This window comes from Mytilus edulis, chromosome 1 (genome assembly GCF_963676685.1).
Source record: "Mytilus edulis chromosome 1, xbMytEdul2.2, whole genome shotgun sequence".
Lineage (NCBI taxonomy): Eukaryota > Metazoa > Mollusca > Bivalvia > Mytilida > Mytilidae > Mytilus > Mytilus edulis.
In genome coordinates, this window is record NC_092344.1 from 37,694,016 (window position 1) to 37,706,616 (window position 12,601).

At 31.8% G+C, this 12,601-nt stretch overlaps 2 protein-coding genes across 5 annotated transcripts in view; one reads left to right on the plus strand and one right to left on the minus strand.

Moving 5' to 3' along the window:
- The first annotated feature begins 1,874 nt into the window (after window positions 1-1,874).
- LOC139512225 (Fanconi anemia group D2 protein-like) overlaps window positions 1,875-12,601 on the plus strand; it is a 109,516-nt gene continuing 98,789 nt past the window's right edge. For 2 of the 4 annotated variants that reach the window (XM_071299677.1, XM_071299685.1), the window contains exons 1-5: window positions 2,048-2,238; window positions 6,046-6,128; window positions 7,922-8,044; window positions 11,632-11,699; window positions 12,510-12,562. In XM_071299677.1, coding sequence (XP_071155778.1) covers window positions 2,063-2,238; window positions 6,046-6,128; window positions 7,922-8,044; window positions 11,632-11,699; window positions 12,510-12,562 — 503 coding nt within the window. In that variant the 5' untranslated portion in view covers window positions 2,048-2,062. Of the gene's footprint in view, window positions 1,905-2,047; window positions 2,239-6,045; window positions 6,129-7,921; window positions 8,045-11,631; window positions 11,700-12,509; window positions 12,563-12,601 lie in introns of those variants that run through there. The other 2 variants (XM_071299704.1, XM_071299694.1) reach the window with 2 other exon arrangements.
- On the minus strand, window positions 3,039-5,850 carry LOC139512253 (uncharacterized). The gene is made up of 2 exons (XM_071299747.1): window positions 5,720-5,850; window positions 3,039-5,199 (listed from the first exon to the last, which is right to left on the minus strand). The coding sequence occupies exon 2, from the start codon at window positions 5,186-5,188 to the stop codon at window positions 3,107-3,109; it is 2,082 nt and encodes a 693-aa protein (XP_071155848.1). The 5' UTR covers window positions 5,189-5,199; window positions 5,720-5,850; the 3' UTR covers window positions 3,039-3,106.

Below are 12,601 nucleotides of genomic sequence, written 5' to 3' on the forward strand. Positions count from 1 at the left end.
GTCTGCTTCTGTTTTTTATCTGAAAGTATTTAAAAAATTAAATTAAATTTCTTCTGAACATACATGTATATGTAAACATTTTTCTAGATTAAAAACTAGATGCTCTCAAGAGCCTGTGTCACTCACCTGTATAAACTGTAGTTTTGGAAATCATGTATGATAGTAAGGTTTAAATCATAATAAATAGTATTGAATACCCCAATAATGACGCCAAGTTTGGTTTAATTTGGCCCAGTTGTTGAATTAAAAGCAGGTCATCCCACTAGAAACTAGACGTACAATAGCTACTGTAGACCCCTTATCATTATCTAAACTAGTTTTCAAGATGTGATCATTTGAATTTGCTTTTTTTTACAATTTTCCTTTAAGATTTCTAAAGTAAACCCCTATGTTCTTTTTTTAGCAATGGCAGCCATGTGGACAGGGTCATCAGACGTATTTTTTCAATTAAGATACCGGTACCCTATTGAAAATTGTGGCCAAGTTTAATTCTATTTGACTCTTAAAATTACCAATTCAGGAGCAACAATTCAACAACAGGCTGTCTGATTCGAGTAAAAATCTCAGGGCATATAGTTTTTAACCTAAAACGATATGGTCAGGTAAACAATCCTTACAATCAATCATTACATACCGGATACACCAAATATACTAGAAAATTTAACCTATTGTTTGCAGCATCTGCAAACAGACCTTACAAAAAAACCCATGAAAATGTGGTCAAAGTCAAATGAAATTTACACTTTGTAATTATTCCATGCACGATCATGCACCCCAAATAGTTAATTTATTGCTAATAGTATCTTAGATTCTGAGAAACATACTCCATTCAACAATGGATGGATGGATGCTCTCACCCCATATGGAATTTACTGACCCCATATATACCGTATTAAGGCACTAGCACACTATGTAACTAATAATGTTAAATAATATTAAATATAACTGGAAAGAAGAAGAATTAATACCATTATGATACAATTAAGTCATTTATTTTTTATACATTTTGGACTTTCTTAACCATGTTAACTCTCAACTTAAACTACAGAAATGTTTTAACTCTCTACCCGACTTCTCAACTTTTTAAATTCTAGGCTCTAGCTATATTCATAACTGGACTCAATCTTGAAATTTAATTTGTAATTCCACTTTTTCAACTGGCAACTCAACAATTGTACCAATAACTGGATAACTCGACCATCAATTGTAACTGGCAACACAACTTGTGTTTAAACTGGAAATATGACTTTCTTAACTGATCTTACATGTAACTCACAACTAAAGCACGACAGAAGCAGGTTCCCTCTTACACTTATATTAGGCAGTCATTATAATGAGCCCCCTTATGAGGGTACTAATGCCCTTTACGTCAGGTGTCAAACAGTCTCTTTTTGTGTACCGTTTGCATCAATTGGATAAAATTTTACCGTGACTCGTCAAAATATCCTTATCATAATTCGTCAGAGGTCTCAAATAATTATCGTAAATATCGTAACCATCCTTTTTAAAAAAAATTAAAGTGATTTGTCAAAATCAGTCGATGCTTTTATCTTCTAAAAGAAAGTGTACATTTTATCATCACACACCAAAAATTATCCTTAACGTCATTTAGTAAGTATTTACTGTTATTCGTCATGAAGGTACCCCCATAATCCCCATTACGACCCTCCCATATGAACATTTCTGAAATCTGGATCAGCCACAGGTTCCTGTGTGTATCTCAGCCATAGTGTCATTACTGTCTCAAGTTTTTGATGTTGCATTTCAGTTTTATTTTTGTTTTCTTTCCTGAACATGTACAAAATATAATTTGTCACTAAACTTTAGTCGGAAATAAATACTAATCCATTCCGTTTTGATTTGTGACTTCTTTTTCCCGCAAAGTTTGAGTTTATGAAATTTTAGTAAGTAAACTTACACTCTTAATTGTCCATAAGGGCTTTATTTCTATGTGTTTGAATGTTGTTACAATGTAAAATTTGTAGATAATGTGTTTATAATCGAGTAACCAAGCTTTTCATTCCTTTTCTGTGGTGTTTTCAAAAAGTACGATAAACCGGAAATGACATTTGGCGGGAAATGTAAAAAAGGAAAACAAGTGACATCGAAGATATCATCTCATTGTTTTCACATTATATTATTATATTGCTGTTCTCAGCGGCGAGGTTATTTGTTAAGATTCTTTGGATTTATACATTCTGATGTTGAGAAAGACCCTGAGGCAATAATACCAAAAGTGTAAATAGACCAAGCCCCCCCCCCCTTTTTGTGTTTTGATGTATGCGTTCCTATCAAATCAGGGGCGAATCCAGCCGTTTTTAAAGGGGGTCCAACTAAAGATAAAAGGGGTGTTTAACTATATGTCCACATTCAAATGAATTGATTGTGAAAAAGGGAGGGTAATTACGAGGAATATATATAGGGATAGATATACTGGGTTAACCCCATTCCGGTGGTCAAAATGTTAATCATTATTCCAAACGCATTTTTCGAACTAAACGGAACAAATATGATTGAAATAAATAAAATTCAGTTATTTAGCTCTTCAATGATGCATAATATGTTACCCATTTGTCAAGTTTTATCAGTTTAATAAATGATTGAAAATCGGTGATCACCACCCATCATTGTTTTTGCTATTAACCTCTTTCCGGTGCAAAGGTAAAATATAGTATGGAGGACAACTTGGAACACTAATGCACCTTATTTTGTGCATCAAATAACGCTAATATTCTAGTAAAGAAGTACAGATCAGCAAAACACGATTTTATTTAGGACAAATACACAAATTATTTTTGACAAGATGAAAAATGTTGAAAAGTCCAATATATGCAAGATTTTTTTTCTAAATTTATAAAAAAAAAAAAATTCTCATTCAAATTTTTGTTTTACTTTCACTCTTTTGTGGAAATTATTTTAATAATTCTATTTTGATGTCAATAGTGGGAAAAAAATATTTCACAAAGTTTCACTTTTTGAAAATCTACTTTAACTGAATAAATAGAAAAATTACATTAATATTAAACAGTTCAAAATCTATTGTTTGTTGTTTTTTTTTTTAATCAGAATAACAGTTTTTGGAATAATGTTCTGTATATTGGACAGTTTACTGTTCTTTACAGTGTGGACAAAAGAAAGTATCCCCTCTCCGCAAGACTCTAACATCACTACAGAATTGGAGATGTGTCCAGTGACGGCAGTTATCATTGTCACATTGTGCCCATTTGACAAACACAATTCCTGCTAGTTGTCTGATCTCTGAGGGAGATTTCTTATTACAAACACAGCAAGTTTCACCGTCGTCATCATCGGTTTCATCACTGTCACTAAATGAATTCTCAAGACATATTGGTCCTCCTTTATCCTTGTTTAAACCAGATGTACCAAGACCTGCATTAACATCATCCTCTGATAATTTAATTTTTTTTTCATTTTTTTCCATCACAGTTGAACTTTTTCTTTTTACAGGTGCCTTCTTTTTGGTATCTTTTCCTGCTTTGTTTTGATTTCTAGTTTCCTTTTCAACTGTCTTAGGCTCTGCTTTTTTATAGGGTGGTTTAAAAGTTCCTTTCTTTTTTGACTGATTCAGATGATCCATGTTTTTCTTTTTTCCTAAATTTCCTGTGATTGTGAAGTGTTTCCTTTTCTTTTCTGTCTTTTCAACTGAAACAACATTTCTTTTTAGCAGGAATCCGGATGTAGAACTGTTTACTGTACATGTGGTTATATTCGAAGAGTTGTTTGATGTGTTCAATTCAATTATTGGTTCTGCGGTATATATTTGAATGTCATCAGAGTACCTGCTTTCAGGAGGAACTAGAGTAAGCAAAGGTTGACTATTTGATTCATCTTGATCTGATGAGATATCTTGTTCCTTTTGGGCTGATGATGAAGCTTCGAATTGTTGTATCGTCAGAGTGGCAGCTTTGTTAAATTGCTGAGAGGAAGTGTTGTCATCTTCTTGTGAAATTTGTGTATTATTCATTGTACTTGCTTCATCTGATGTAGCTGTGGGGTAAATTGTAGCTGGAGCAAGTTCGCTGGTGTCAACAGCTTTTGGGTTAAAAGGATATATCCCACTTTTCCTAAAAGATGATATCAAGTTCTGTGCAGATAGACCTTTCTGGTAGGGAGAACAAGACATTTGTCCTATGTTATACCTTGTAATTTTACATCCTGGATTTTTTCTCATAAACAACTGTGCCTCCCGGTTGTAACAAGCCTTTAATGGTCCAAAACACCCTATATCTAATGGCTGTAAAATGTGGCTACAGTGTGGTGGAAGTATGAAAAGAATGATGTTCTTTGATTCAGCCCAATCTTGCAAAGTTAAGCTCACATGTGAGCGGTGGCCATCAAACAATATAAGAAGAGGAGTGCCAGAGACATCATGTGATACATACTTGAGAAAATGCTTTTCCAGGTACATTTTGAATATTTCACTGTTAGACCATCCAGATTTACTGCATTGGCCATCAGAACCAGGTGGAGTCCCATCAAGAAGTAGAGCCCTGTCAAATTTAACACCCGGAAATACATAATAAGGTGGAACAGCATTTCCAATTGCATTGCCAGCACCAATTATAGTGACATTTGCAGATCTTGGCGATGTGACAGACTGGGGCTTAACAACAATGTCATGAACAATTTTACCTGGGCTATGTTCAGTTTGTAGAGCACTCTCATCCATATTAAATATTTTGTGTGGCTGTTCATGCAGATTGTTTTTGGTCATAATAGTGCCCAACTCTTTGTAATAGTTAGATAGTGTCTCCTTTGATGCACATCTAGCTCTCTGCATGGATAATTTCTGTGGTTTACTAATAGTTAGATTTGGCCATCTTTTCATAAAAGAGTAATACCATTTGTTGCTCAATATATCCTCTTGAGGTTTTCTCTTGCCCATAAACACAGCTAAATCAGTAGCTAGATAAATGACATCTATTCTTGAATAACCATAACCAATGCTGGCCATATGTGCAATGTGGTCCACCATTTTTTTCTCTGTAGACTCATCAAAAAGGTAATTGGAGCATCTCCCATCCACAGAAACCAAACCAAGTGTCCTATCTCTAAGCGTGCTTTCTGGAATACCATAGTTTTTTGCAGCTTTGTAAACAGACATTCCATTTTGTACAGCATCATAGGCAAATTTCAACGCATTTGGATCATACTGCTTTTTCTTCATTGTAAAAATATCTGTAATAAAAATGAATAGTCATAAACATTTACAAAAGATCAGTAAAATCTTAAATTCAGTTTGAAAAAAATATTTTCATCCCCCCCCCCCCCCTTATTTATACCTTCAATTAATTATAAAGCACATTTCTTTTAATAATTATTGTGCAAGCATTTTGTCCTTTAATCACAGTAATATGTTCTTCATATTCATAATTATTAATTTTTATTAAATTCAATCAGCATAAATAGTTTCATAAACATAAAAACGAGATTAATAACTTTTTTCTAAAATAAACTGTAAAAGTGTTCATTTTTGTTAATCAGGCTTTCCATAGATTTTTCAGAGTCATATCGAGGCTGTATCATCACGTGACTGTTGTTTAGGACGCCTTGCAAATGGCAGACGAGAAATCAATAACAATAAATCGATTTGGGATGATTATTCAATATTTTTAGATGGCTTGAAATTTTATGGCATATGCATGAATTTGGGAATTATGGAAATCATACTATCGTGCGCTAATATATATATATTTACCTGTAATGAAGACTGTTTGACGTATTTACATTTCTTGATGACAGCGATGCACCAGTTGTCTGTAACCTATAACCCCTGACCCTTGCACGCGCTTTTAGTTCAACAAATACCCGCAATTTAACATTACACCGGAATCAGGGATACACCGGAATGAGGAGAAGGCAGTATATATCATCTTGCCATGGATAGAAAACAAGTGTCTGTGGTAAATAATTGTGTATATTTTTGATAAATTTTATTGTGTTTATGTACTCTAGTTGCAAAGTTAGAAATGGATGCCTAATGCTTTGTTTGTTTGTTCATTATAATAAAGAAATCCATTTCAGATTCAGCATGGTGGCAGAAAGAAATTCTGTTTTTTCTAAGAAAAGGAAGACTAGTGGAGAACATGGGGATGAAAAGATTAAAGGTATTACATGTACATACATAGCTTCTTCACCTTGTTCCAATTAAGGACTGGATTCCAAACTGAATTTAATTGGTTCCGACTGAAACTTAATGCAGTGTCAGGCAACACAGAAAGTTCTCTCTTGGCTATTTACATTTGAAATGTTCGCAATATGATACAATTAATATCATGTACAACTGGAACTGTCTACTAACTTTCAGAGCATGCCTTTAGCATGTTTAGGGCAGCTATGAATCCCTCAACTGTGTTGGCTGATGTTGGTATAGGTTGTTCCAATCCCTGATGGTCCTTGGGAAGAAAAATTTGTTAGTTTCTGTTCTTCTAGGCTTTCCCATTTAAGATTTTTGACCATATTTGTGTGGAGTCATTTATTTTCTTGTACCAATATACTTGATTAATGAGATCCTACATATTTGTGGATATTTAATTTCAGTTTTGCTGAAGTCTGCAATCAAGCATATAGAAAATTTGTTATTTGTTGAACATTTAATTTCTCATTGGTTCATTTCTCAAATCACTGAATAAAATTGATTTCACCTGGGTTAAATTTCAATTTGATATCCAGATATGCATGTAATTCAATTGTTAATGAACCTAAATGTGGATTCATTCATTTGTCATTGTTGTGCTTTATACAAATAATGCTACAAAATTTTTTATTGAAATGTGAGTTTTTAGTTTTGGTGAAACATCCTGTAGTAATTTTCACAACAACAAAAAATATCGCAAAAATTTCTGAATTTACACTTATATATTTTGATATAGATCAAAAATATTATCTGTGTCTTTAATTACAATGTGCAATATTTATGTTTTGTCTTGTGAAATACTTCAAAGGGTTAATATGTAAAATGGAGGATTCATTTTACATTATAGAAATATGTGGTACATGTATGCATGCCAATGAGACAACTATCAATTATACACCAGGTGACGTAGATAAAACAAATCATACAGTGTAGGTTATAGTATAGCCTTAATTCAACAATGAGCAAAACCATTATCATATAGTACATTTGTTAGCTATAAAAAGTGCCAACAATTCGAACGAAAAAAACTCCTGATTTATGTAAAAAAAACAGTAAAAGAAAAACAAATATGGTAGACTGATCACTGAAAACCACCGAATTACAGGATTCTGACTTGATTCTCTTCATGGAATATTGTTAAAATTTTAGGGAACTGAACAATTTGTTCATCTCTCTCTCTCTCTGGTCATTTACTACAATATTTTAGTTTTGACATGTTTAGAATTAACAAGTTTGTATGCCCTCGTCGCAGCAGTGAAACTTGTACACAATGCTTATTACCACAATACACTGATACAGTTTGAATTTAGATTGTGTCACTTTTATCATTCTTTAGTTATGTCTCTTTATAAAGTTTTATGCAAGCATTCTTTGACATCATTGTGGCAATAAGCATTGTTTAAATGATAAAACTAAATAAATAGAGAGTGTCTCTATTTATTTAGTTTTATCATGTTAAACAATTAAACTGTCAATTAATGCTTATTACCACAAAATACAGATACAGTAAAGTCAGTTTGAATTTAGGTTGCATCACTTTTATCATTCTTTCATTATGTCTGTTTATAATGTTATATAAAAGCATTCTCGTGCATCATCTGTATTCCATGGACACACTCTCTATTTATTGAGTTTTAACATGTTAAGAAGAAACAAATGTATATGAATCATACTGACAATTCTGCACAACCGTAGTCTGTTTATAACATCTACATGATCTGTATACATTTTATATTTGAATGACATTTTATGTTGAATTTCTAGGTGGCCAAAAGAAAAGAAAAGGCAGTGAGGATGAAGATATATATCAAAACAATTCTACATTTTGTGAATTAGTGAACAAAGCAGGACTGACATTAATGAAGGGAAATAAACCTAATTCACTGGGTAACTATATTTTAAAAAATGTATTGGAAGTTTAAAAGGAATGTTTATCATCAAGAAATTATATATCAGCAAAATACACTTTCATTAATAGTCCAGTTAGATTATCACATCTCTATACATGTTTTCCAAATGACAAATAAAAAAAACTTTAAAAACCATGTGTGTACTTCTGTTTGTCATATTCCAATGTTGATATTCAAAAAAGATACTGATCCCATTTCTTGTACATTTAAACAACCTCGCTATTTGTAAACCAACTTTGAAATTCAAGAAAATATTTGTAAACGCATACTCTCAGAAAGTTTGTCTTGTATTTAAGAAATAATTAAAGGCATTACACTGAGGAAATTGGTCTTTTATTTATGTTTAGGGGCCATCTGAAGCACGCCTTGGGGTGCGGGATTTTCTCGCTGAATTGAAAACCCTTTGATGGCCTTCAGCTGTTTTCTGCTCTTTGGTCGGGTTGTTGTCTCTTTGACACATTCCCCATTTCCATTCTCAATTTTATAAGATTATCTATGAATATAGGATTTTTTAACTGGTCTAATTTAATAAAGAAATCCATACTGATTCTTATGATTCTTATGAAGCTTAAACCTTCAAATTTTCTAATGATAAAATAACGTAAATTTCAAGTTACTACACAGTTGGAAAGCAGGTCACGGTTTGACCCCAAATTTATCAGCAACAATAGAGTCATGTGACCTTGAAAATTCAGTAAAAAAACGGATGAGACAAACCTCATTTTAACTCGCTGAATACTATTGTCGTAATAAAAACTTATTAACCTAACTAATCTTGAGTATCCATAGTTTATTCTTGTCAAAGCTCACACATCAAATCAAAGTCCTTTATTCTTTATTTTATCTGCAAACTTGGAGTTTGGGTGAAAATTGTCAAGTCTCCTGAGCGAAAAATCTAAATATTTACGAGGAAACTAAAAATGATGGGCTGAATTTAAATTTAATAAAGCATCTCATTAAGACAAACACTCGATATGAATATCTCGGCAATAGAATGTTGGATACGCAAACGTCAAATTGATTTCAAACCGAAGCGGTGGTTTTTATGCCGATTTGTGCAAGTGGTTATCTCCCCTTAATATCACCAGTCAAAAATAAAAACCCTGTGCAAAATGCATAAAAATTAAAAAAGGAGTTTACTTTGCAAAAATTAGAAAGAAAATAAACGAAACTCGATTTATAACTATGTTATGATAATATAAAGAAGAGATACTTCCCCCTATTTTCCAGAGAAGGACTAAATGTAAATATTAAAAGACAAAATATTACTGCAGTAAAAAAAAAACCAATTCAGAAATGTGGATAATGACACCTACATGTAAAATTAAAAACCTAGCTATATTGAAAGAAATTAGATCTGGCGGATGAAATATACTACATGTAATTTTTATATGTGGGATCATTCCTACCAGAATTTTTTTTAAACATTTCTGATTATATTTAATGCAATAAAACATAGTTTATACAATTTCAATAATCTTTCTGAAAATTGATATAATTATTAAATAAATAGTACTGATCATATATATTTTATATTCTATAAAGTGTGACCAAGAGTCACAACAAATTTCTTCAAATTAAGAGAGCCTTTAAACAGCTCAATCCTATGTTTCTTAGTTGAACAGTAAAATACAAAAAAGGGATTTATAAGTTTTATACCAAAAATATTGACAGAAGTTCTGTAAAACATATGCTTTAAATTATAAGTGAAAGTGACACAATTTTGAATTTCAGAATCATTATTATTGTAAAATTAAACTATTAGATTAGCTTGCACAGTAGCCCTTTGTCTTATTTCTCAGGGTATTTTATAGATTATGAAAGTAACCTTTTTGGAAAAAATGGGGCTTCTCCTCTTGAACAAATTGCTGTATCAGCTTCTTTAAATAATTACATATTTATAAACAAAGTATTGTATATATACTTTACCTGAATACTAGTAATAGGAAATGAAATGAAACTGGTGGGACAAATTTTGTGCATTTTACTTCAATAATGATCAAAGATGCTTAAATTTGACAAGAATTTGCCATTTGAATAAATTCAATTTTGTAAGAACACATCTAGATATGAATAAACTCCTAAATTCTTTTTTCCTACAGAATTTTCTTTGCAATGCATTTTCTATTGCTATTTTTGTGCTTTTGTCCATCCATACAGTAGGCTATCAATAATTTGTCAGATTTGTCGGAATTTTCCAAGACGTTTAGCTTTAAACGCAATAAAGAAGATCTTTGTTTGTTGTTTCACTTTTACAATGTGTAAATTTTTACTATGCACATGACCCTGACACAAATTTTGTTAAACGTTACATGACGTATGTTGAAAAAAGAAAACAATGTCACCGTCAATTTGTGTAGGGGATCAAAAGGGGTTTTAGTTACTTTAAAATACAAGTATCGTATGGAATTGTGAAAATCCACAACTTTTAATCAAAATTTCATTCATGTCTTTAATAAAATCAGTATTTTAGAGCACTTTGAAACAGGTACAATGAAAAGAAGCTAAACTTTACTGTTTTGAAGTAGAAACGTAGCTAAAACCAGATAAGAATTGACATGGCTGGTGGTCACTAAAATTGATGTATAAAAGTAAAAAATGATGGCTTCAAAACAGTGTATAAATTTGAAATAGGTTTCCCGGTTTCATTTAAGATTATAACCGTTCTTTTCTGTATTTGGATACGCAAACGTCAAATTAGAAAAAATCAATTTTTTTGGCGAACAAAAAAGATGGCTATTTTTTTTTAGAACGGACAGGATAGAGGAATAGCAATAACAAGCTATTTTTTGTAATGTTTGTATGTCGTAAAGAAATTATATTGGTCACAAAACCTACAAATTTTAAAATTTAATTGTAATAAAAGCATGACAAGTTGCAAAAAATACTTTAAACGTCAATCTTTTAGCCGATTGATTTGGCGGACTTTTTGACGTTACGGACGACTGTAGCGCCACCTAATTAATTCCCCCTGCTATTGTTGCTGATAAAGCTTGACGACAACGGACGTTTCCAAGGACTTGCTTTCCAACTGTACAACAGTTTCACCTGACAAAAGTTTTAAACAATAAGTGAATTTGCTATTCATTGTATTTCTGGATACAATGGTAGTTTTTATGCCCCATTTATGGGCATTATGTTTTCTGGTCTGTGCGTCCGTTCGTCCGTCCGTCCGTTCGTTCGTCCGTCTGTCCCACTTCAGGTTACAGTTTTTGGTCGAGGTAGTTTTTGATGAAGTTGAAGTCTAATCAACTTGAAACTTAGTACATATGTTCTGTATGATATGATCTTACTAATTTTAATTCCAAATTAGAGATTTAACCCCATTTTCACAGTCCACTGAACATAGAAAATGATAGTGCGGATGGGGCATCCGTGTACTGGGGACACATTCTTGTTACTGTTTATCTTATGACTGAAAAAATATATCTTTGAAACTGTTTTACCAATGTAATCATACATACAAATTAGAAAATTTAACTGACATGATATATCATCATCATGATCATTAGTTTCTAGCTGATCATTTTAGAAATAGGATAATTTTTTATGATTTTTATTTAGGCTTTGACCAAGCAGTATTCCAGAGAAATCTCCAAGTTTCATTAAAAAGACATGAAAGTTATCCAGAGGTAAACTTGTTGAAAGTTTGATTTAGGAAGATATTTATATTACCTGCTCTATGTGCAAAGGACATTTTTCTTATTAAATATTTGCACCATATATAACTTAATTATCTGATTATTATTAATTTTGCAAATTTTTAAGTAATTTTGATATGCTTGCAGTAGGTAAATTATTATTCATGTTTACTAATTCCAATAAAAGAAAGGAAAATTATTTATTACAAATGAAAGAAAATAAAAAAAGCGAAAAAAGAATACATTGAAATGCAATTTTACGAGCAAATTGCATTTCATACAAATCATGTAAAAATTAAAAAGAGAGGCAAAAGATACTAAAGTAACATTCTAAGTCATAAGTAGAAAATAACGCCATGACAAAAAAAGAAAAGGACAAAAAGACAAACAACAGTACACAAATCATAACATGAAAAAACTGAGCAACACGAACCCTATCAAAAGTCGTGGGTGATCTCAGGTGCTCTGGAAGGGTAAGCAGATGTGGCACCTGTCTTGTTGCTCATTTATGAACAAATCCTTTGAAAAATCCACTTGCAGTTGGTCATATTCAAGGAAAAGAGGTTGTAACCTGACTTAAGATGATTATGTGTTTGATGATAATAACAAAAATACAAACTAACTTTAGGTGATTCCAGTACAAATTTTAAGCAAAGATGCTATTTTAGAAAAAAGTAACAAAATAAAGGAAACACATTCTAACATCACATTTTCCTTCTTTAAGTCAAAATAAAATTGAATATAAATACAATTATATATATATATCGTGTATATGTGCTGTTAAAATTTCTATCATTTAAGGTTTTAGATGAATTTGTGGAAGGATTCCAAGAATATATTGAGGACCAAAAGAGGTACTTGACAACCTTAACAGCCTTGAAGTCATAAAACTT

What these genes read in the sequence shown, in the direction of transcription:
- LOC139512253 (XM_071299747.1), bottom strand. Translation starts at nt 5,188, where the DNA reads ATGAAGAAAAAGCAGTATGATCCAAATGCGTTGAAATTTGCCTATGAT.